Here is a 25,773-nt window from a genome sequence, read left to right as displayed (position 1 = left end):
GCAAAAAAGGTCTCAGAAATTACTCAGTGACGTAGCAAGGGCACAGTTGCACATATGATTTGGAGTAGGTCGGGATGGGGCCCCATCGGATTAAATGGAAATGCTCTCATGATATTGGTTGCAAGCCTGGATTTGTTCCAACAAAGACGATCTCCATTTCTCCAAATAGCTACCGTTGTGCCTGGGTGACAGTAATATGTGTGGAAAGATGATCTTACTGGGTAAGTTGTAACCTGGTCAAGATAGAATCACAGCTAACAGGTACAGAGGCCAATGTCAAGACCCGAGTCTGCAATAATGCAGAAGCACCCAGAACAAATAATTCACTGTAAGAAAGAAGCATGGATGATGAGAAATACCAGCACAATTTTGCCCCAGATACTAATGCTCTGCACTGGGATTGTAGGTGGATGAAGAGAAGTATTTCTTGACTATTTTCTGGACACCTACTGAAATATTTGCCTGTTTTAGCGGAACTGATGGTACCATTAAAGGTTGGACCCTCAAGAGCTTTTTTAAAATAAATTTAGGAGTATCCAATTATTTTTTTCCAATTAAGGGGCAATTTAGTGTGGCCAGTCCACCTACGCTGCACATCTTTGGGTTGTGGGGTTGAGACCCATGCAGACACGGGGAGAATGTGCAAACACCACACAGAGACCCGGGGCCGGGATCGAACTTGGGTCCTCGGTGCAGTGAGGGTGCAGTGAGGCAGCAGTGCTAACCACTGCGCCACCGTGCACCCTGGGCCCTGAGCTGAGAATTCTTTGCTCTTAGAATCATAGAATTTACAGTGCAGAAGGAGGCCATTCAGCCCATCGAGTCTGCCTCGGTCCTTGCAAAGAGCACCCTACTCATGCTCACACCTCCACCCTATCCTGGAAGCCAGTAACCCCACTTAATCTTTTTGGACACTAAGGGCAATTTAGCATGGCCAATCACCTAACCCGCACATCTTTGGACTGTGGGAGGAAACCGGGGCACCCGGAGGCAACCCGCACAGACACGGGGAGAACGTGCAGACTCCACACAGAACGTGACCCACGCCAGGAATCGAACCTGGGACCCTGGAACTGTGAAGCAACTGTGCTAACCACTTTGCTACCGTGCTGCCCCTCTTGAAACCAGGAGGTTGCCCACACGTAGCTCATCAACTTTCTGGACTGCTTCGTGTGAGCAACTGTATTAAATCAAAATAGTTTGACAAAATGTATTTTACAGGAATAATTCAAACTTATAACCAGTGAAGGAGCCAAAAACGAATGCATGTGCAAATTCAGCAACCAATGAAAGCAGAAGAAGTCAGGAACGCTTTGCACTAAATTTGGTTAGGTTAAATAACTATAATCCAATTCATGTCATAAATAACGTTTAGCATGAACTGCATTAAGCAACAAATCTATTGGAACACAAATGGACATTCACTTCCATTCAATGATTTTTCTCAGAATTGTGTTAAAAACATTCAGCTCCATGATTGCTCAACGTTAAGCTGAGTAGCTTAATTCCACACACTAGTACAGTCCCAATTTCAATCTGCTGCTTTTGATCCCAGCTTTCAGGCAATGATTGGAGTACTGCGATTAACCTCAGTGCCATTAGGTTAGGTAGGCAGCAATTGGCAGCACCCATGCCTAATATATATCCTGATTTGGGGTAGGCTGTCATTAGGCTTGCCAGTCCTCCAAATGTATCCTGGATTCGTCCATACTCACAGGGATATCAAAAACAAAGATTTTTAAAAATCTTTGAAAACTTTCATTTATTGATTGTACTGATACTGGTGATGGTGAAAAAGTGCTGTGAGACTGTGTGGCATGTTTGGAAGCAGGAGGTTGCGATGAAATGTCCAGGAATACATCCGAACAGAGTTCACCACCCTAGCCATGATGCGGTTTTTTACTGAAGAGCCGATCTACCCAAACTAGATAGGACCACATGTGAATAACTGCCCCTTGGACAAAGTACTTGATGATCTCTGGTATTTAACTCTAACACTTAAAGAAACCAACGGCTTCAAAGGGTGGAGGAATGCAGAGAAGAAAGAAAATAGAATCACGACGCATCAACATGAAATGGTGGGCAATTGGAAGGTATGTGCTGCCTTACTTTTAAATCATTCTATAGAATAGAAAACTCTAGCAGCATGTCTGAGGAAGTTGTCATGCAGAAAAATCAAACTGGAGGGGAAAGGTGGAACAGGAGACTACTCTTAGTACAACATTGGTTGAAGCCTAAACATATCAAGCTTAGTTGCTTTTTGATCCAAGGCAAAAAGGAAGCAGTCACCCAAAAGGGAGCCAGCCATAGGGAAAGACCCTTAAGGATAGGGCGAGATGAAGGAGGGGGAGGCGGCTCCTCTGAAACATCGACAGCAACATACAGCATTTGGGCCAAATGGCATGTTTCTATGCTCTAAATTCTACGACCCAAATAAGTAGATCAGTTCAAAATCGGATTTCTTGCCATTTTTGTCCCACCAAACTTTGTACCCCATCCCCCCACATACTGCTGCCACAGAGATGCAGTATCACAACTTTAAATTTTGAACTTTCGACAATACACACTGATACTCAAATTCAAGCTCCTTTTCAGTCTGTGCCCTTCAGTCGCTGCTTTTATCAGTATTTCGAAATAAGGAAAAGATTTCGTCACATGTTTGCGTCTCAACTGAGCTGAAATGAGATTCCATTGTGTTCCATGCCATATCAGCCAGGAGAAAGTCATCCATTACAGTCTGTGTTTCATTGCTAGTGAAGAATAGACTGCTGAGATTTTCAAAGGAGCTGCTGGTTGTCTGCGTTTCAGCACAGTTTAACTGGATATGGCTCTCGGGGACATTACTGAAATTATTTCTACAACACAAATCATCAGTCTGGGCTTTGGAACCAGAAGACTCTGCACTGAGGGAGAAACTGGACGGTTTCAAAATGCTGTCTAGAGGTAGATGCGAACTGCTGTTCATTAAGAAATTGAAGTCTGTTTGAGTCTGCGTGTCAAACATTTCTAGGCCTAAATAATTGGACTGTCCCCTGCCATTGTATGCTTGCACAGGATGGTCCAAAAACAAGAAATCTGTCTGAGTCTCAATATCTAGCGATTCCAAAGCAGACTCGGTCTGCAAAGCACCAAATTCATTTTCTTCTGTCTGCGTTTGTATGTTGCTTGCAGATAAAAACTCTTCCATATCAAAGTCAATACCCGCACTTTGTGCCTGACTGCTCGTCATACTCTCACCAGAGGCATTGATGGCATCAGATAAAAGACCACGGTTTTCTAATGAATGATCAGCCATGCTTTCAGACAGGATATTTTCCAAGTCATTAAACAGGTTAATTGTCTGAGTTTGATTGTCAGTCATAGGGTTCTGTTGAAGTAACGGGGATTGAATGTGAAAATCGACAGCTGATTTAGAGTTCTGCAAAAGATCATCATGTCTTTGGTCCACGTCCATGACATTCAGGGCAAAGGAAGTTTGAGTCTGTCTACAAACACTGTAAGAGGAAACTAAAGAATGGTCAAAAATATCTTCATGATTATTTTCATTAATTAGTGCCTGAACTGTAGAGTTTTTATCTTGAGCAAAATTTAATGAACTAGTTTGTGTTTTCCTGGAAACACCATAGAATGGAAAACAAGGCTGGTCAAAGGTATCTGTCTGAGCACTTATTGACGTAGTGATTTTAGTGTCTGGTTCGAATGTTTGCGTCTGAACACTTACAGGTAGCAACACTTGAGCACTGAAACTAAGATCAGTCTGCGCACAAGCTGACACAGAGTTGTCTGTAGAGCAGCACATAGCTAGCGATTCTGGTGCTGTGCTCTGTGCAAGATATGATATGTCTGTCTGAACATTCATGGAGTTAAACTTGTCCTTTTGGCCCTGGTCTCCAAGTGATGGCAATCCTTGATTATTAGCAAAACCTGAATCCATGTTGACTTGCACTGCAGTGGTAATTGGCTCAACCATCATGACGTTGGTCACCTTGAAGATGGGCAGACCGCTTTTAAAGTCCAACCCTTTTGTCTCCACAGTTGGTGCCAGAGTTCCCATTGATGAGGGCAAAATATGCATTGTGCTCAGAATAGACCCTTGATTGTCAACAGCAACAATGGACTTGACAGAATTATCCATGGAGGGGCCTGAAGATAAAAGAACTGGTAGATGTGTCAAATGCATCACAGGAAGTGCAACTTTGGGCTTTGGTAATAACAATTTGGGAATTTGTTTTGCAGGAGCTGGAGTCTGATTAATGCTCTCATCACCACAGGAGTTTGTGACACAGGTTCCCTTGTTCATCTCTGTTGGATTTTGGGCCATCTGGACTTCCTGCTTCACTTTTGCTACCTGGTTCAAGTGATTCTGATTTAACCACTCACTTTTCCTCTTCTTTCGTGGCGGATCCCTAAATAGTAGATAGATAAATTAGGTCATTAGAATTTCAGTCATAGAAACATAATATAGCTCACCTTTTTTGCAAAACCCTTTTCATTTTTGAAAGAACAGCTAGCAAATTCTTTTTTTTTTTTAAATATAAATTTTATTTTAAATTATGTATTCTAACCCCATTTCATTACTGTTGCTCTTTATTCTCCCACCTTCGATTTGTATCTCAGAACAGTGGGCTGGATTCTCCGATTTTGAGGCTATGTCTGGAGGAAGTGTCTAGTTCTACGATTTTGGCGAGGCCCCAGCACCGACCGGCGAGGGTTTAGCAGCCGTACCACATAAAACACACTATCTTTACGAAATAAATGGCCGGAGAATTGGCGGGTCCGTGGCCGCGCATGCACACAGCGCCGACCTGCAGCGGTCGCGCCGTACAACATGGCGCCAGCCGCGAGCGGACCCCACCTGCCAGATAGCGTCCCCCTGGACACAATTGGCCTCTGTCCGCTCATGCATGAATACTAAAATCAGCCATTCTTTCTTGATTCCATGTGGACAACAGATTATCGAGGTACAGAGAGGCACTTGCGTATTGTCACTGGAATACATCCAGAGACCCTGGGTAATACTCTGTTTTGAATCCCACCACGGCAGGTGTTCAAATTTGAAGTCAATAAAAATCTGAAATTAAAAGTCTAATGACGCCCACGAACTCATTGCCAATTGATGTCAAATCCCAATTGGTTCACTAATGTCTTTTAGGGAAGGGAATCTGCCGTCCTTACCTGGTCTGACCTATATGTGACTCAGATCCACAGCAATGTGCTTGGCTCTTAAATGGCCTGGCAAGCCACTCAGTCAAAGGACAATTATGGATGGGCAATGAATGCTGGCCCAGCCAGTGACCCTCACATCCATGAAAGAGTAAACAAACTGCAGATGTTATATCTGTGCAGTTTAAAATTCCTGTGAAGCAACCATATCTGTCAACCCAGACATTGTCGTGACCTTTAAATGTCTGCATGGGGGAAAATTAAGACTATTTTCAGACAAATATTGATAAACTGATTTCTATGTCTAGAATTTGCTAGCTTTAGGGCAGCACGGTGGAGCAGTGGTTAGCATTGCTGCCTCATGGCGCCGAGGTCCCATGTTCGATCCTGGCTCTGGGTCACTGTGCATGCGGAGTTTGCACAGTCTCCCCTTATTTGTGTGGGTTTCACCCCCACAACCCAAAGATGTGCCGGGTAGGTTGATCGGCCACGCTAAATTGCCCCTTAATTGGAAAAAATGAATTGGGTACTCTAAATTTATATAAAAAGAATACATAATTCTGATGGGGAGTAACACAGGCATTGGTATAAGCACAGATGTAATTTGAGCTAGGTTTCCTACAATTCTGTTGTTCCTTGTTTGTTATGAAGAAACCTTACACAGCATTTTGCGGAGAGTGAAATCAGAAATCATTTAGTTTCTAAATTGTTGACAAACAAGCAAAATCTAAAACTGTATTGAACACAAGTTTTGGAAGACATAGAAGAACAAGAGATATAGGGCACAATCAACCTGCTGTGTTGTGAACAAAAGGCAGCACAACCGGTAGATGTCACAATATCCCTCGTTTCACTCTAATATGCACTTGCTGGATCTACCAAGGCCCTGGGATCTAACCCCTTCGCCTTGGGCGAGCACCATTCAGTGCTGGTTCCCACAAATGGGCACCTGATGGAACGGCAATTGGGGGGGGGGGGGGGGATCGTCATCTTAGGGGATTGGAAGTTCCCAGGTGGTGGCCCTCTGGGCAGGATTACAGCTGGGCACATGGTACCACCTGTGTGTCAGTCTGGCACTGCCAGTCTGCAGGCATTTTCCACGGCGGGGATCGGACCTGGGGCGCCCTGTGTGTGAGAGGTGGGCTGCAACCCCCCCCCCCCCCCCCTTCCCGGAGGACCCCCTTATAGACAAGTTGGGGCTGAAGGGAGGGGGGGGTGGGTTTCAAGAGATCAGGACGCCATTTAAAAATGGAGTCCCGATCTCTTCCTGCATTGAGTTCCGGCGAGCGGAGTTCCTCAGTGCAGGAAACGGGACTAAGTGCAGCATCCAGCCCAGCCGAGGCCACAATTGCAACAGAGATCCGATAGATAGCACTGGAGCACCGGGAAACACTCAACTGAATGTGCTCGACCCAGGACTCTGTTGCCATTTGGTTAGATCACTCCCACAGAGACAGAGATGATCAATTAGCCCTTTGAACCTGTGCCGTTCTCCTCACCTTAGGCTAAATGGCCAATCACTTCTTCGGAGACTGGAACCAAGTGTTCTAGATTTTTCAGCCAGGGAAACCTCTTTAGCATCTACCCTGTCAAGCCCCTTTGATCATATCTCATTCGTTCATTCCAGGGTATGTAGGCCAGTTCTCGATGCGACAGTTTTGGAAAGGGGAACTGCGGGGACATATACGGCGACTTTTAGAAAGGACACGCTCCCCATTGGACCGAACAAGGGAGGAAACGGAAGTAGGGTGGTGACTCTGGAGCGAAGCACTGAACAGGGCCAACTCTACCTGCGTAAGGTTAAGCCTCATGCAGCTTAAAGCGGTGCATAGAGCACATGTGACAAGAACCCGAATGAGCAGGTTCTTCCCAGAGGTGGAGAACAAATGTGAACTATGCCAGGGAGGCCGGGCCAACTACACCCACACGTTCTGTGCATGCCCCAGACTTGTCGAGTTCTGGACAGCCATCTTTGAGGCGATGTCTAAGGCTGTGGGGTGATGGTGGAACCATGCCCAAGCGTGGCAGTCTTTGGGGTAGGGACCAGCCAGAACTTCATCAGGGGATGATGGCTGACACCCTTACTTTCCTAATTGCCCACCGGAGAATCCAGCTCGGCTGGTTATCAGCAGCACCACCCACAGTTGTAGACTGGCTGGCAGACCTTTCAGAATTTCTCCACCTGAAGAAATGAAATACACCATCTGAGTGTCTGAAGAAGGCTTCCACAAAGCGTGGAGGCAATTCATCGATCTGTTTCAAGACCTGTTTGAAGCCAACAACTGATAGAGTGGATGGGGAGAATGCATGGGAACCACCAGGACCACAGAAAGCAGACAGGAACGTGGGGGCGTAAAAGGGGTGGGGAAAGAGGAGAGAGACCAAAGAAACACCAAAGGGGAGCCCAGAGAGAGACCGACATGGGACCAGAGGGCCCAACACAAAGCCACAGGAATACGATAAACACCAAACAAACCACCTACAGTGAAAGAAAGGACCTAGGATAAGACCTGGAAACAGCAGAAAAGGGGAAATAGGGACGGGAGTCGAAACGGAACAACATGTAAACTATTACCGTCTCATCTATTTCTTGTGCAGTGTAAAAATGCAAACTTTAATAAAAATGTTGGGCAATTGTTCCAATGCAAGGAGCTTTCGTAAAGTAGGCAATGGGTGACCCCTGCCGCTGGTGTTTCTGCCTCCCAGTGAGGAAATGGCTGGCTTTCATTCAGTGTCTGGCCACAACTATGTGGCTGAAACTGGGTTTATAGCAGCTCTCGGTAAACCACAAGTCTGAGTCCAAGCCCCATGCCTGGGTGCTCCAATGTGGAGCTTATGATCCTTGAATTTGCCCATTGATTTCAATGACCAATTCAAGTTTAACTTAGTCCTGCCTCAATGCTTCATAGTTAACGAAGACTGACACCATAGCCAAAAGATGTGGGTGCATTGGCTCAGCCAACAGTTGCAGCAAATGAAAACAATCTGCACCATATTAGTGCCCACAGGGCAGAAAGTCTACATATATCATAACAGAAGTGACATACAGACATCAACAGCTACAATTTGACAACATTTCATGGCTGGGTGAAGTATACCCCAAGACAATGGGGATCAATCAGGCCAGCAGTTTTAGCAGCTATCGACCTATCCAGGGAGTCATAGAGTCAGTAGGCACATGAAGATGTTTGCCAGCCCGTCAAGTCCATGCAATCCAATCTGTCCCATTTCCTTCCTCTATCCCCATTGGTACATCGGTTTAGTTCCTTCAAGCGTCCTTCTAATTTCCTTTTGAAATCATTCATGGTCTCCGCTTACACCACCCTCATGAGCAGCGGGTTCCGGGACACTGCATAACATCGATCCACACATCCTTCCTGCATCTCAACTAATAAATTCCTATTCTGATGAATTTCTTCACCATTTAATATCTCCTGGGCACTCAGGTCAGTTTAAAATGTCAATAATAGAAGCAAAGTAGCACTTTTATTTCTCAGGCTGTACAACACTGAAATAAAAGGTATCTCCCAAAAAAATATCTAAATCTCTCAAAGGATAGCCACGTTGTACCACGTTTGTGATTAAATATATGCACACCGCAGAAGCATTCAGATTTCATGGTTTCTAATCAGAGTACTTATATTGTTGAAAGTCAAAGGATTGACAGACTAGCCTACTGAAAGAGTTGCAGATTTGAATGTCATGTAATAGGTATAGGAGGCAGCTGCGCAAATACATGCAATCTTGTTAGATTTCTCCAATGACAACATTCAGGCTAATATGTACGAAGGTGAACTTGCATTATTGACATCGCCTCAGGAAGCAAACATTACTGAGGCTCAGGGTAATCAGGGTCACATTTTCTAACTTTAATTTGAAACATTCAGAATAGTATTTGCCATTAATTTTGGATCTCTGACATCTTTAAAGATTTACTTCTTTGATTTAGTATTACTCCTTCAGGGAGAATCAGTGCTATAATCTCCTGATAACAGCAAATAGTTTCCATGGAAAAAGGTTTTGAAGTTCTTTGATTCGTTCTGAAGTCTTTCTCACTCCGTTAATGTGTGTACAGCTGCCGAAGGTGAACAAACAGGTTTCTGGACGTGGCAACTTTTGCGAGTCAGTATTCTTGAAAATAATTTTCCTTTATGTAAAAGTGTTCTTGTAACTTAATAAAGGGAATTAATTCCTTAATCCATAGGTGCCTAACATATGTAACAAAATTATAATTTAATAAGGAAATTGATCCTTTAACTAGAAACAGTAATTTAAGGTCATGGACCCAATCTGGCCTACAAACTCTTCACTCACTTCTTTTTACGTTAAGCGACAAAGCTGCTTTGAGCTGAGTTACAGCTCTTTAAACCTCACCAGGTCTGAAAGAGTAGAAAAGGTTGATCCCAATTAGTGGCACCATTTCTTTTGCACATTAGCCCATTTTTCAAATGTAACAGGGAAGGCAAGAATGGGAGTAAGCAGTGCAAGTGGAAAGAATTGAGTGGGGGAAGGGGGTGGGGGGGGGGGGGGGGGCGCAGTGAGGTCTGAAGCAGTCGGAGAAAAAGGAGAGTTTGAATTTTTTAAAAACATGATTTTAATGCTCGGAACTTTTATTATTGGGTGGTCTTGCTTATTATTGCGTTGTCTAATTTTATGTATGGAACCTTGCTGTGTATATTCTGAGTGAACATGGCTTATCATCAGAGGCCTTTTTGATGATGGTGTCTAGCTTTATGCTTAGCGAGAACTGCATCATGGATGGTTGGAGCTGACCATTCTTTCAACAGACCCCCTGGCTTCTTTTTTGTCAATGTATTTTGGGGAGGTGGGCTCAGGTTTCTGTGTAATCATACATCACACTCATCTGGTACTTCCGTTCTTCACCCAATCCCTGTTAAACCAGTAAATATACATAGAGCCTGTTTTGATTGCAAAATAGGCAATTTTGTTGTTTTAGGAGGGTGGGGGAGTGGAGTGGATGGGAACAATACCAACAGTATGGTTGCATCATGCTGAAATTGATAGCATTGTATTAGTTATTTCATGATCCCATGCAAATTCAAACTTAAAAATGTTACATTATTAAAATACTGCATTGAAGTGTGCAATGTTATTGGAGACAATTGCATTCTGCATCAGGAAAGTTCAATACAATTACACGTTTTCATCACATGACAAACTAAACAAAGATGAAACTAATTGGGAATGATTTCCAAGAAGGTTCACCCAACTATCTATGCGGTAGGGAGTATTGTGAAAGCATGTTTTTGGCACATACAGGTAGTTTGGAGGTACAATCCACTTACATATAGTTAGGAAAACAATGGTAGCCAAGGGATTTATATTTGGATTAGAACTAAGGTATAGTTCATAAGTTGTTTTAATTTAATGTTTCTGTGCCTAGAAGGGTAAAACCTATAGTTAAATTCATGCTGGACAAAGGTGTTTGTATATGTGGGGGCTGGTTCAGTTACAACGGTGTTTCTATTGTGCTGAGAGAGGGCTACGGCATGAAGAAAAAATAGAAAAGAGCGTGGATGTTGCGTAGCAACAGGATTCCCCTTTAATGGAAAAAAAGCTTTTTAAAGTTTTAGTTCTAGCTGGATATATTGCAGTTTAAGGCAGGGCACTGGGAAGTGAACCTCTCACAACTCTGCCAGGAGAAGTTGGACAGGACAAGGGACTTGTTAAGATGCAGCCTTCTTAAGGAATAAGATATAACCAGGGAATTGGAACAGAAAGAATGTCTAAGATGACTGAAAAGAGACCAAAGTATTGCTCAGAAGAATTCAAGGAAGAGTAAACAAAAAGTGTTCTGAGTTAAAGATACAACTGCAGTAACTTGATTTAAAGTGAGACAGCAGACTTCCAGGGGTAAATGATGCACAAGAGTCTGAGAATAGAGTTAAAGCAATTGTGAACAGTTTGTACAGCAGTCAAGACAAAGAAATCCTAAAGAAATCCAAAGAACTCCTGGACTGGATTAGCTATTAAAAGTGGAGTGGAGGCTTTGTTTAAAGGAGTAATTTGTAAAATCTGGTCTGGATTTCAGAATACAAACGGTTAGCATTTTTGTGAACAAAGATTTTAAAGCAAGGTTCTTTTGGAGTGGTTTGGAAACTCGTGTGACAATCATCTGTGTGTGTGTGGTGGTGGTGGGGGGGGGGGGGGGGGGGGGGGGGGTATAGTTCATAATCAGTGTTAATCCTAAAATCTGTGCATTTGTTAAGGTGAGGAGTAATGAAGCATTGTATCATAATGCAATTTTTCCACATTGATAAAACATTTTTGTCTTGTGAAAACTAAGTAGCAGACCCGTGATTCTGTACCTCCACATATTATTAAAAAGTAAGTTGCAGCCTTTGATCCAGGGTTCCATTCTGGGATCTTCCAGTCCAGTTGTAACACCAACTGCAGTTATAAGTGGCGTCTGGCAATATGGGTTGCTCAGAAAGTCAATTCATTACATGAGTTGCTCAAAGACAACAGTGCAACAATATAAATGCCTGACAAGGCTCACTCAGTACCTTGTTTATAGGCAACTGAAATATTTGCATCTAGATAGTTTTAATACATATATTATTTAAAAATAAGGTTTGAGTACTTTGTATTGATGCTTGATAAAGCAGAACAGATAACTTGTCACACAAAAGGCTTGATAAAATAAAAACATTTCAACTTGTCCGAGGGGTGGGGTGTGGGTGTGTGTGTTAACAGATTATTTACTCACCGATGTTCAGCAGGGATTTCATGTCCGGTTCTGTAGATGTGGCACAGCAGGGCGGGCCTGCTGGCGTAAGGACACCCACAAGTGCACTGAAAGATCTTCCCACAATCCTCGGCATGACGTTTCAAGTCCCATTCTGTGCCATACGAGTTATTACATTTGTCACACTTATGTTTCTTTTCAGCATGAATTTTCATGAAGTGCTTGGGGGAAAGAAAACGACAAAGAGCAGCGTAAGTCCCAACACCCGAAGTGAATGGACAGCATAAAACTCTCATCCGGACCTTTGTTACATCCATACTTCTCTGTTCGAACGCTCACATGGCCTCTCCATTTTGCACCCTCCTCCATAAACTGGAGTTCATCCAAAACTCTGCTACCATATCCTAACCTTCAAGTCCCATTCAGCCATTATACCTTTGCTCGTTGATCTCCATCAGCTTCCAATCTGGTCCAGCAACTTCAATTTAAAATTCTCGTCCTTGATTCACAGTCCCTCCATGGCCACCCCACTCCCAATCTCTAATGTAGCCTCCTCCAAGATCTCTAAGCTCTTCAGATTTTAGCCTCTTGTGCATTTCCCATTTTAATCACTGCATCATTGGTGACTGCTTTGTTACCTATGCCCTGAAGTCTGAAATGCCCTCTTTGCTATACAACTCTCTCCACTTAAAATGCTCCACAAAAAACTCTGTAACCAAATTTATAACCATCTGTTTTAATATATCCTTGTGGCTCGGTTTTAAATTTTATTTAATACCATTCGGAAAGGTCTTGGTATGTTTTACTGTGTTAAAAGTGGTATTTAAATGCAAGTTGTACAAGAACATACGGGCGACTTTCAGAAAAAATGTTTCCAATTAAGGGGCAATTTAGCGTGGCCAATCCACCTACCCTGCACATCTTTGGGTTGTGGGAGTGAGACCCATGCAGACACGGGGAGAATGTGCAGACTCCACACAGTGACCCAGGGCCCGGATCGAATCAGGGTCCTCAGCACCTCCGTGCCGCCTGATATATTGGCAACTTTAGATCCACTCACAAAAGTTGAGGGTTGGTTCCAATCTTAAAAGTCTAGCGTTCAGGTTTTTTTTTTAAGCACATCACATACAGATAAATTTATCACATCCCTCCACCCAACTCCATAATAGTCACAGAAGTCAATGAGCAATCAAAGGTTGGTTAAAGATTATTAATAAATTGAAATAGTCTTTTAAAAAGTGGGTCTGAAGTTGAAAATCTAATTATTTTTGATCTCCAGACCTGCATTAATTATTAACCATTTCAATGTTTCACAATTCCAATAGTGAATTGCCCAAAACAATATACAACCCTGCCTCATTTCTTAACAGCCACCCAAACCAAACAATTACAATACAAGGTTCCAGGATCATCAGCGGTTTGTACTGTCACAACATGGAAGTGATTCTGTGGATGAAAGTATCTCATGAAATTTTACTCCGTCATTAGGTTAAATGTGACAACAAAACACCAGAATGCCTGGAGCAAGGTCCTCTGTGACCTCGCACATCTCTGCCAAGCCCACATGCAAGTGGAAAATTGGCCACTGAAACCACAACTAGGGCCATAAAGAATCACTGGCAATTTTACAGCCAATGAAGCCATTCTTTGAAGTGTAGTCACACTGGCATTATAGGAGAGAGACAGGGCAACCTATTTGCATACAGAAAGCCCCAGAATCAACCACATGACATTTACCAGGCAGATGGACTTTAACGTGGATAAGTGTGAGGTCATGCATTTTGGTCAAAAAAATGGAAAGGCAACTTATTATCTAAATGGGGAGAGACTTCGGGGTGTTCCGATGCAGAGGGATCTGGGTGTCTTTGTCAGAGGAATCTGGGCGTCACAGAAAACAGCATGCAGGTGCCGGAGATAATAAGGAAAGCAAATTGAATGTTGGCATTTATAGCAAAAGAAATTGAATATAAAGATAAGGAAGTGTTGTTACATCTATACAAGCCATTGGTAAGACTGCACTTGGAATATTGTGCACAGTTTTGGTCCATTTATTGGAGGAACGATATAATGGCATTGGCGGCAGTTCAGAGGAGGTTAACTAGGTTGATTCCAGAGATGAGGGGTTTGCTGTATGAGGAGAGATTGAACAGTTTAAGCCTATACCATCTAGAGTTTAGAAGAATGAGGGGAAATCTAATTGAGGTATACAAGATGCTAAAAGGTGTGGATAAAGTAGACATGGAGCTGATGCTTCCTCTTGTGGGGCATTCTAAAACGAGAGGCCATAATCTTAGAATAAGAGGTAGCTAATTTAAAACAGATTTGAGGAAAAACTGCTTCTCCCAAAGGGTTGTGAATCTGTGGAATTCGCTACCCCAGAATACGGTGGATGCAGGGACAATGAGTAAATTTGAGGAGTTGGACAGACTTTTAATTGACAATGGGTTGAAGGGTTATGAAGAACAGGCAAGACAGTGGAGTTGAGGCCGGGATGGGATCAGCTATGATCACATTGAGGGTGTTTAGGCTCGGGATGCTAAATTTCCTACTCCTGTTCCAAGGTCATGTGTTCGAAAGAGGAGATTCTCTGGCTGATTTCGCAATCCAGCTCTTGGTCTGTAACATTATGAGAAGTCTTACAACACCAGGTTAAAGTCCAACAGGTTTGTTTCAAATCACTAGCTTTCAGAGCACTGCTCCTTCCTCAGGTGACATTGTGGGCAGCAGATGAGGAACATATCAGCCATGATAGAATGGCAGGGCAGACTCGATTGACCGAATGGCCTAATTCTGCTCCTATGTCTGATGACTTTATGAGAATAAACTTTGGCCAAGAGTGAACATTCGTTCACCATTAAATCACTGATCTAACTTTTGCCTTTCCACAAATTCAACGCAGCCATAATTGCACAATGTGCTATGTGAATAAGTGGCATTACAGGTTGGCAGCGCTTACTTGTTTAACAAGGGCAAACTGGGAAAATGGTCTGTTCGGTCCTCTTGGGCAACCTTCAATGGGGCAGCAATACAGTTTCTGAACAGACGACTTCAGATCTTTCCTAACAGTTGGGTTAATGCTGCAATCCTGCAATTAGAAACAAATGGCAGTGAATAAAACGCAACTCCTGACCAAAATCTCTCTTTATACATGTTTATTCAGCGTCACTGGCCACAGCAACACAAGTTACATTGCTTCTTTTCAGCCCTGTAATAATCATACTATCTGGCAAAGGAAGATATTTGTAATGATATCAGTCATATCAGTCAAACTCATTGCACAATGAAGCTTCCGACAGACTCATTGTCCCTAGTCAGAATGTGGACTCACTTTTAACTTTAATCTATTAAAATTGGGGCAGCACGGTAGCATGGTGGTTAGCATAAATGCTTCACAGCTCCAGGGTCCCAGGTTCGATTCCCGGCTGGGTCACTGTCTGTGTGGAGTCTGCACGTCCTCCCCGTGTGTGCGTGGGTTTTCTCCGGGTGCTCCGGTTTCCTCCCACAGTCCAAAGATGTGCGGGTTAGGTGGATTGGCCATGCTAAATTGCCCGTAGTGTCCTAATAGTAAGGTTAAGGGGGGGGGGGGGAGTTGTTGGGTTGCGGGTATGGGGTGGATGCGTGGGTTTGAGTGGGGTGATCATTGCTCGGCACAACATCGAGGGCCGAAGGGCCTGTACTGTTCTATGTTCTAAAATGTGTATTTGATTCATTCAAATTGAATTGTTTTGTGTTATTGCATTCAATTATTATTAACGCATACACAAAATATATCTTGATATCTCCTCAATTTCACTTTGTGAAGCTCGTAGCTGACTGGTGCGTCAAACTCTTTTATCAACCGTCTGTAAGGTGTATGATATTGGACCGGTCTTTGCTAGGATCATAGTACGTACCCATTTCTCGTTGGTCGTGTAGCTTCTGGGAGGACTCTTTCCTCAATTTAACACTCACTTTTAGAGTTCGGTTCTCTCCCAGCAATCTGTGCTGTTGTTGTCGTTGTTTGACAATCTATCAGGTGGCATCAACAAATCAACCTGCGTCCAGTTTCCTATTGAACAGCAGAATTGCTGGTGAACTCATTGCACGTGCAGCGTTCCAGCAAGACATTAAGAACTTGTTCACTCTTGCCAATTTACCATGGTTCTTCGGTGCTTTGATGAAATGTTTCAATGATTGAACAAAACATTCAGCCAACCTATTTGTTGCAGGATAGTATGGAGATGACTTTATGTGCCGCATACCATTTCCTCTGCGTAGACCTTGAATTCCTTGGAGTACCATCGTCATTAATGGCCTGCTCTGGTTTACCAAATCCTGTGAATATTTTGTCTAGCTTCTCAATCTTTATTCGATCATCCTGGGTTTCATGATCACGACTTCTGGCCTCCCAGAGTGTGCATCCACAATCACTAGGAACATGTGACCCTCCACTGGACCAGCATAGTCTATGTCTATTCTTTGTCATGGCTGTGTCCGCCATTTCCACGATGCAATGGTTGCAGTGGTGAAGTATCTCTTAGTTTTGCACAGAACTGACATTATACTACTTTCTCTTCAATTTGAACATCTAATCCTGGCCACCAAAAATAATTGCATGCCAGTTCCTTCATCTTCGCCACACTAGGCCAATCCTCATGTAGTTGGCCAAGGACTTTACTATGCAAGCACAGAGGAATAATCACTCTGATTCTCCATAATAAACCTCCATTCTGAACTGTCAATCCAAGTCTGCATGCGATATAGGGGTTTACGGTCTGGATCTGACATTGTTCCTTTTTGGACAATGTCCATCACCTTACCCATCACTGGATCGGGTCTTGTGCACTTGAGATGAAATCATAAGTACATTAGCCATGAGTGAGAAATACAAGATGTCGACGAATTGTTCTTTCGGTTCATGCTCGACTTATCACCAATCTAAGACAAAGCATCAACGTTTGCATGTTGTTCTGACTTATGATATTGAATACCATATGTGTGGTGGAAATATCAAAGACCAGCTTTGTAACATACTAGCTGCCAAAGGAGAAATGCCTTTATACGGCCCAAAGATTGGCGTCAAGGATCGATGACCCGTCAAGAGTAAAATGAGGTCCATTAAAAGGTACCCCAGAAATGCTCAAAGCTTCTTTTTCTGGCAGAGCAGAATTTGTTTCTGCGCTAGTAAGTGTTTTGTGAAGCAAATGCTATCAGTCATTCCTTTCCTGAAGGCACGATATGCGACACAACTTCACCAACCCCACAGGGTGATGCATCACAAGCAAGTTGTAACTTCAGCTTGGGATTTTAGTGAACCAACAGCTCTGACTTCTGAGGAATTATTTACCTCGTTGTGAGCAACTTCGCATTCTTCTGACCAGTACCATACCTGTTTGGCACATAATAAAGAATGTAAAGGATTCAAACATGTTCAGCACAAATTTACCACAATTGATCAATGCTAAAAATGACCTCAGCTGTGATACATTTGGACGCCATGGTGCTTTTAAGATTGCAGTCATCTTCTTCCGCTCCTTGTGCAAGCCATCTTTATCAATAATGTGGCCCATGTAGTTGATGGATGTCTTGAAAAAGTCGCACATTTCCTTTTTAATTCAAAGATTATGGTTTTAAGTTCTTCAAGTGTTCTTGTTCACTCGAACTGGTGATGAGAATGCCATCTAAATAATATTGCACCCCCACTTAGCCCACTCAGAATTTTATCCATGGACCCCTGAAAAAGAGCAGATGCTATTCCAAAAAGAAGTCACGATAGTGAGTAACAGTTATGATTTCGCAGCCACATTCATTGGTAAATAAGCCTGTGATAGATTAATTTTACTGAATTTGTCCTCCAGTAAGTCCAGAATCAAGTCTTCAATCAGCTGCAGTGGACAGTGATCTGTGCACAATACTGGGTTAATGCTTGTTTTTGAATCTCCACATATTCTCACTGAGCCTGTTTCAGTACAGGAACAATTGCTGTTGGCCACTCACTTGTAGCAACCGGTTCAATGGCTCCGGTTTCATATCCATAGAATCTCCACAATGCAGGAGGAGGTCATGCCCATCGGGTCTGCACCAACCTTCCGAAAGAGCACTCTTAACTAGGCCTACTCCCCACCCTATCCTCGTTATCTCCATGCATTGATCATGGCCAATTCACCAAAACTCCACGTCTCAGTGACTGAGGGGGGAAACCGGCGCACTGGAAGGAAACACACGCAGACATGGAGATAACATGCAAACTCCACACAGGCAGTCACCCAAGGCCGGAATCAAACCGGTGTCCCTGCACTGTGAGGCCATGCCTCTAGTTTGGACTAGCCTGTCTAGTCCCTTTAAAAAAAAAATATATATAAATTTAGAGCACCCAATTATTTTTGCTTCAATTAAGGGGCAATTTAGCATGGCCAATCCACTTAACCTGCACATCTTTGGGTTGTGGGGGTGAAACCCACGCAGACACAGGGAGAATGTTCAAACTCCACACAGACAGTGACCTGGGGCCAGGATCGAACCCGGGACCTCAGCGCCGTAGGCAGCAGTGCTACCCACTGCGCCGCCAAACTTTTCTAGTCCTTGCCCTGATGGGGCATGGTACGGTTGTAGCTTGGAGACATTTTGGTATATTGCTTGGCTTGATGATCTTTAGTTGCACTTCCAACTTTGGTCATTGAGCCTAGTGAATCTTCAAATACCTTCTGATACTTCTCCAGAAGTTGTTGTAGGTCATTCTCGAATCCACTATTGATTTTAGGTTTTGCCAACTATGCTCTAACGAATAAAGCAGGGCAATGTGCACAGACAATGTGAAGAGACAACTCCACTGCTTGTCCATTTGCTCCTACTTTCACTATAATGCATCCTTTTAATGGTACAACCTCAGGATCACATTTTACGGTTTTAAAGGCAGATTTCTTCAACTTTTAATTATAAACAGATATTAATGATACAGCTACACTGCATCCACTTCCATTAATTTGTTTGCCATCAAGTTTTGGAAATGTCCAGAAATGTTGATCGCCCTGCACCGAAGGGGCCGAGTTTCAGCTCCTACAGTTGCTCAGGTATACAGTCTTCTGAGTGGCCTAAACTTTGTCTAATTCATTGATATGACTAGTCTGCTCAAATGTGTTTTCTTTCTTGCACATCCTTGGCGTTGGTAAACCTTTCTAAGCCCAAAATGCCATGGCAATATGGTCCTTTTCCCCACAGTTCTTGAACTTATTTTCTCTACTCCTGCATTCCCTCTCAGAGTATTCAACCAGTGTACATCGGTGCTATGGCTTCTCCTTGCAGCTGTTTCTTGAGGATCTTCACTCCAACCCCCATCTGGGAAGCTTCTCTTGTTGCTAGCTCCATAGATGTGGCAACTTCCACAGCAGCTTTGAGAGTTAAATCGCTTACAGGGAGCAGCTGCCTCAGAATAGCTTCACTGCAGAGTGCACAAACTAATCTTATCATGAAGAGCTTCATCACGTGTTGCACTAAACTCGTAGTATCTTGCTAGCCTTCTTAAAAGTCACCACCAGTCAGTCCTCAAAGGAGAGACCAGCCCATGGTCGCTATGGTGACATTTACATTTTTCATGTCCAACAACTTTAAGTATAATTTAAGAAAATAACTTTGTTTTTGATATTCTAAATGTATCCTCTCCAGGCCATCAACTCAACAGGAAAATATTTTTCTCCATTTACCTTTTAAAGGTCCCGCCTTAAAGTATATTCTCTAATCTACAGCACAGGAGGTCATTCAGCCTGCGGTGGCTTTCTATTGGATGCAATTTAGCTCAGCCCACTCCCTCACCATTCCCCACAAGGGGGGGGGGGGGGGGGGGGGGGGGGATGCAGAATATGGAGCCAAATGACATTTGCAAACTGAAATCATACAGAATTTACAGAAAAGAAACTGGTCATTTAGTCCAGCTGGTCGATACTGGCATTCAGGTTTGCATGAACCTCCATCCAACCCTCATCTCACTTTATATGCCTCTTTCCAATCCTCATGTACCCCTCATCTGGTTATATGGCTTCTTTTCAAATGCACTTGAAGAATAAAGATCGGTGGGTGGGAATGGGGAGGGCAGGGCGGTGGGTGGGAATGGGGAGGGCAGGGCGGTGGGTGGGAATGGGGAGGGCAGGGCGCTGGGAATAGGGAGGGGTAGGAGCAGGGCAGTCCTGGGAGGTTGGGGGGTGGGGACAGAGGGAAGAGGGGTGGGGACAGAGGGAAGGGGGGGTGGGGACAGAGGGAAGGGGGGGTGGGGACAGAGGGAAGGGGGGGTGGGGACAGAGGGAAGGGGGGGGGTGGGGACAGAGGGAAGGGGGGTGGGGACAGAGGGAGGGGCTGGAGGGGACAGAGGGAGGGGCTGGAGGGGACAGAGGGAGGGGGGCTGGAGGGGACAGAGGGAGGGGGGCTGGAGGGGACAGAGGGAGGGGGGCTGGAGGGGACAGAGGGAGGGGGGCTGGAGGGGACAGAGGGAGGGGGGCTGGAGGGGACAGAGGGAGGGGGGCTGGAGGGGACAGAGGGAGGGGGGCTGGAGGGGACAGAGGGAGGGGGGCTGGAGGGGACAGAGGGAGGGGGGCTGGAGGGGACAGAGGGAGGGGGGCTGGAGGGGACAGAGGGAGGGGGGCTGGAGGGGACAGAGGGAGGGGGGCTGGAGGGGACAGAGGGAGGGGGGCTGGAGGGGACAGAGGGAGGGGGGCTGGAGGGGACGGAGGGAGGGGGCTGGAAGGGACGGAGGGAGGGGGGCTGGAGGGACGGAGGGAGGGGGGCTGGAGGGGACGGAGGGAGGGGGGCTGGAAGGGACGGAGGGAGGGGGGCTGGAGGGGACGGAGGGAGGGGGGCTGGAGGGGACGGAGGGAGGGGGCGGACGGAGGGAGGGGACGGAGGGAGGGGACGGAGGGAGGGGACGGAGGGAGGGGACGGAGGGAGGGGACGGAGGGAGGGGACGGAGGGAGGGGACGGAGGGAGGGGACGGAGGGAGGGACGGAGGGAGGGGACGGAGGGAGGGGACGGAGGGAGGGGACGGAGGGAGGGGACGGAGGGAGGGGACGGAGAGAGGGGACGGAGGGAGGGGACGGAGGGAGGGGACGGAGGGAGGGGACGGAGGGAGGGGACGGAGGGAGGGGACGGAGGGAGGGGACGGAGGGAGGGGACGGAGGGAGGGGACGGAGGGAGGGGACGGAGGGAGGGGACGGAGGGAGGGGACGGAGGGAGGGGACGGAGGGAGGGGACGGAGGGTGGGGACGGAGGGTGGGGACGGAGGGTGGGGACGGAGGGAGGGGACGGAGGGAGGGGACGGAGGGAGGGGACGGAGGGAGGGGACGGAGGGAGGGGACGGAGGGAGGGGACGGAGGGGGGGGGGGGGAGGGCAGTGGGTGGGAATGGGGAGGGCAGGGCAGTGGGTGGGAATGGGACAGGGGGGGGGGGTGGTGGGGGGGGGACACAGAGGGGGGGGTGGGGGGGGGGACACCAGAGGGGGGGGGGGTGGTGGGGGGGGACACAGAGGGGGGGGGTGGTGGGGGGGGACACAGAGGGGGGGGGTGGGTGGGGGGGGACACAGAGGGGGGGGGGGCGGTGGGGGGGACACAGAGGGGGGGGGCGGTGGGGGGGACGCAGGGGGGGGGGGGCGGGGTGGGGGGGACGCAGAGGGGGGGGGCGGTGGGGGGGGACGCAGAGGGGGGGCGATGGGGGGGACGCAGAGGGGGGGGCGGTGGGGGGGACGCAGAGGGAGGGGGGGTGGGACGCAAGGGGGGGGCGGTGGGGGACGCAGAGGGGTGGGGGCGGTGGGGGGGACACAGAGGGGGGGGCGGTGGGGGGGACACAGAGGGGTAGGGGGGCGGTGGGGGGGACACAGAGGGGGGGGGCGGTGGGGGGGACACAGAGGGGGGGGCGGTGGGGGGGGAACACAGAGGGGGGGCGGGTGGGGGGGACACAGAGGGGGGGCGGTGGGGGGGACACAGAGGGGGGGGCGGTGGGGGGGACACAGAGGGGGGGGCGGGTGGGGGGGACACAGAGGGGGGGGCGGTGGGGGGGACACAGAGGGGGGGGCGGTGGGGGGGACACAGAGGGGGGGGCGGTGGGGGGGACACAGAGGGGGGGGCGGTGGGGGGGACACAGAGGGGGGGGCGGTGGGGGGGACACAGAGGGGGGGGCGGTGGGGGGGACACAGAGGGGGGGCGGTGGGGGGACACAGAGGGGGGGGCGGGTGGGGGGGGACACAGAGGGGGGGGCGGTGGGGGGGACACAGAGGGGGGGCGGTGGGGGGGACACAGAGGGGGGGGCGGTGGGGGGGACACAGAGGGGGGGGCGGTGGGGGGGACACAGAGGGGGGGGCGGTGGGGGGGACACAGAGGGGGGGCGGTGGGGGGGACACAGAGGGGGGGGCGGTGGGGGGGACACAGAGGGGGGGGCGGTGGGGGGGACACAGAGGGGGGGGCGGTGGGGGGGACACAGAGGGGGGGGCGGGTGGGGGGGACACAGAGGGGGGGGCGGTGGGGGGGACACAGAGGGGGGGGCGGTGGGGGGGACACAGAGGGGGGGCGGTGGCGGGCGGTGGGGGGGACACAGAGGGGGGGGCGGGTGGGGGGGACACAGAGGGGGGGGGCGGTGGGGGGGACACAGAGGGGGGGGGCGGTGGGGGGGACACAGAGGGGGGGGGCGGTGGGGGGGACACAGAGGGGGGGGGCGGTGGGGGGGACACAGAGGGGGGGGGCGGTGGGGGGGACACAGAGGGGGGGGCGGTGGGGGGGACACAGAGGGGGGGGGCGGTGGGGGGGCACAGAGGGGGGGGCGGTGGGGGGACACAGAGGGGGGGGCGGTGGGGGGGACACAGAGGGGGGGGGGCGGGTGGGGGGGACACAGAGGGGGGGAGGTGGGGGGGACACAGAGGGGGGGCGGTGGGGGGGACACAGAGGGGGGGCGGTGGGGGGGACACAGAGGGGGGGCGGTGGGGGGGACACAGAGGGGGGGCGGTGGGGGGACAAGAGGGGGGGCGGTGGGGGGGACAGAGGAGGGGGGGGTGGGGGGGACAGAGGAGGGGGGGTGGGGGGGACAGAGGAGGGGGGTGGGGGGGGGACAGAGGAGGGGGGGTGGGGGGGACAGAGGAGGGGGGGGTGGGGGGGACAGAGGAGGGGGGGGTGGGGGGGACAGAGGAGGGGGGGTGGGGGGGACAGAGGAGGGGGGGGTGGGGGGGACAGAGGAGGGGGGGGGGGGGGGACAGAGGAGGGGGGGGGGGGGGGGACAGAGGAGGGGGGGGGGGGGGACAGAGGAGGGGGGGAGGGGGGGACAGAGGAGGGGGGGGGGGGGGGACAGAGGAGGGGGGGGGGGGGGGGGACAGAGGAGGGGGGGGGGGGGGGGACAGAGGAGGGGGGGGGGGTGGGGGGGAGAGAGGAGGGGGGGGGTGGGGGGGACAGAGGAGGGGGGGGTGGGGGGGGGACAGAGGAGGGGGGGGTGGGGGGGGGGACAGAGGAGGGGGGGGTGGGGGGGGGACAGAGGAGGGGGGGGTGGGGGGGGACAGAGGAGGGGGGGTGGGGGGGGACAGAGGAGGGGGGGGTGGGGGGGACAGAGGAGGGGGGGGTGGGGGGGACAGAGGAGGGGGGGTGGGGGGGACAGAGGAGGGGGGGTGGGGGGACAGAGGAGGGGGGGTGGGGGGGACAGAGGAGGGGGGGTGGGGGGGACAGAGGAGGGGTGGGGGGGGACAGAGGAGGGGGGGTGGGGGGACAGCGGAGGGGGGGGTGGGTGGGGGGACAGAGGAGGGGGGGTGGGGGGGACAGAGGAGGGGGGGTGGGGGGGACAGAAGAGGGGGGGGGGTGGGGGGGACAGAGGGGGGGGGTGGGGGGGACAGAGGGGGGGGGGGGTGGGGACAGAGGGGGGGGGTGGGGGGGGACAGAGGGGGGGGGTGGGGGGGGACAGAGGGGGGGGGTGGGGGGGACAGAGGGGGGGGGGTGGGGGGGGACGAGGGGGGGGGGTGGGGGGGGACAGAGGGGGGGGGGTGGGGGGGACAGAGGGGGGGGGTGGGGGGGGGGACAGAGGGGGGGGGGTGGGGGGGACAGAGGGGGGGGGGGGTGGGGGGGACAGAGGGGGGGGGGGTGGGGGGGACAGAGGGGGGGGGGTGGGGGGGACAGAGGGGGGGGGGGTGGGGGGGGACAGAGGGGGGGGGGGGGGGGACAGAGGGGGGACGGGTGGGGGGGGGACAGAGGGGGGGGGGGGGGGGGGACAGAGGGGGGGGGGGGGGGGGGGACAGAGGGTGGGGTGGGGGGGGACAGAGGGGGGGGACAGAGGGGAGGGGGGGGGACAGAGGGGAGAGGGGGGGGACAGAGGGGAGAGGGGGGGGACAGAGGGGAGAGGGGGGGGGACAGAGGGGAGAGGGGGGGACAGAGGGGAGAGGGGGGGGACAGAGGGGGGAGGGGGGGACAGAGGGGGGAGGGGGGGACAGAGGGGGGAGGGGGGGACAGAGGGGGGAGGGGGGGGACAGAGGGGGGAGGGGGGGACAGAGGGGGGAGGGGGGGGACAGAGGGGGGAGGGGGGGGACAGAGGGGGGAGGGGGGGGACAGGGGGGGGAGGGGGGGGACAGAGGGGGGAGGGGGGGGACAGAGGGGGGAGGGGGGGGGACAGAGGGGGAGGGGGGGGACAGAGGGGGGAGGGGGGGGACAGAGGGGGGAGGGGGGGGACAGAGGGGGGAGGGGGGGGACAGAGGGGGGGGGGAGGGGGGGGACAGAGGGGGGGGGGAGGGGGGGGACAGAGGGGGGGGACAGAGGGGGGGGGGAGGGGGGACAGAGGGGGGGGGGAGGGGGGGGACAGAGGGGGGGGGGAGGGGGGGGACAGAGGGGGGGGGGAGGGGGGGGACAGAGGGGGGGGGGAGGGGGGGGACAGAGGGGGGGGGAGGGGGGGGACAGAGGGGGGGGGGGGTGGGGGGGGGGACAGGGGGGGGGTGGGGGGGGGGACAGGGGGGGGGGTGGGGGGGGACAGAGAGGGGGGGGGGTGGGGGGGACAGAGGGGGGGGGGGGTGGGGGGGGACAGAGGGGTGGGGGGGGACAGAGGGGTGGGGGGGTGGGGGGGGACAGAGGGGAGGGGGACAGGGGGGGGGGTGGGGGGGACAGAGGGGGGGGGGGTGGGTGGGGACAGAGGGGGGGACAGAGGGGGGGGTGGGGGTGGGACAGAGGGGGGGGGGGGTGGGACAGAGGGGGGGGGGTGGGGGGGGGGACAGAGGGCAGTGTGGGGTGGGGACAGAGGGAAGGGGGGTGGGGACAGAGGGAAGGGCAGTGTGGGGACAGAGTATTGGTACCTACCTGAACCCTGTGTGATTTGACCAGGTGCATGCTGAGGGCCGGCTTGTTGGGCAGGATTTTGCCGCAGTCCTTCACCGTGCAGAGGATGTTGGTCCTCACCTCCCGGCTCAGCTCACTGACCGAAGGCTTAATGATCTGGTAGCTCGGGGCTTGGCCGGCGGCGGTTGTCGGCTGTTGGGGCCTCTGGCCATCGTCCGGAGGCGGTAGCGGCCTCTCGCTCTCTCTCCCTCCCACAGCGCACGCCGCCATCTTGCTGCTCCCGTCCAGGCCGGGCTCCTGTCAATCAAGCCCGGGCCCGCCTCCCCGCCCTTTGCCATTGGCCCCTTGCGACCATCCACCCCGCCCCTTCGCACCAATTGGCTGACCGCCACGTCAATCACAGCTGCCTTATTGATCCACTCCATCATGTCTCATTATCTCTGCCCTTATGTCATAATGTCATCTTGAGCCACCCTTCTCACACTGAACCCACTTTAGTTAATGAAGATTTTAAAACGTTGCGAGTGGCAACTTAAATATCTATGCAAAACCACATTTATATATATTTGCGCACTGAATTTGCAAGAACAAATTCTCCCCTCCACCCCCAAAATGTATTATTCCAGCAGTGTTGCTTTGATTTCATCACCC

The 25,773-nt window shown here is 50.8% G+C and overlaps 1 protein-coding gene across 1 annotated transcript; it reads right to left on the bottom strand.

Annotated features, from left to right (window-relative positions):
* Window positions 1-1,034: 1,034 nt before the first annotated feature.
* Window positions 1,035-25,406, bottom strand: atmin (ATM interactor). Its single transcript, XM_038806265.1, has 4 exons — window positions 25,144-25,406; window positions 14,829-14,957; window positions 11,894-12,093; window positions 1,035-4,406 (listed from the first exon to the last, which is right to left on the bottom strand). The coding sequence occupies exons 1-4, from the start codon at window positions 25,390-25,392 to the stop codon at window positions 2,606-2,608; spliced, it is 2,379 nt and encodes a 792-aa protein (XP_038662193.1). The 5' UTR covers window positions 25,393-25,406; the 3' UTR covers window positions 1,035-2,605.
* Window positions 25,407-25,773: the final 367 nt, after the last annotated feature.

This window comes from Scyliorhinus canicula, chromosome 9 (assembly GCF_902713615.1).
Source record: "Scyliorhinus canicula chromosome 9, sScyCan1.1, whole genome shotgun sequence".
NCBI lineage: Eukaryota > Metazoa > Chordata > Chondrichthyes > Carcharhiniformes > Scyliorhinidae > Scyliorhinus > Scyliorhinus canicula.
This window is presented reverse-complemented; position numbering and strand designations above follow the sequence as displayed.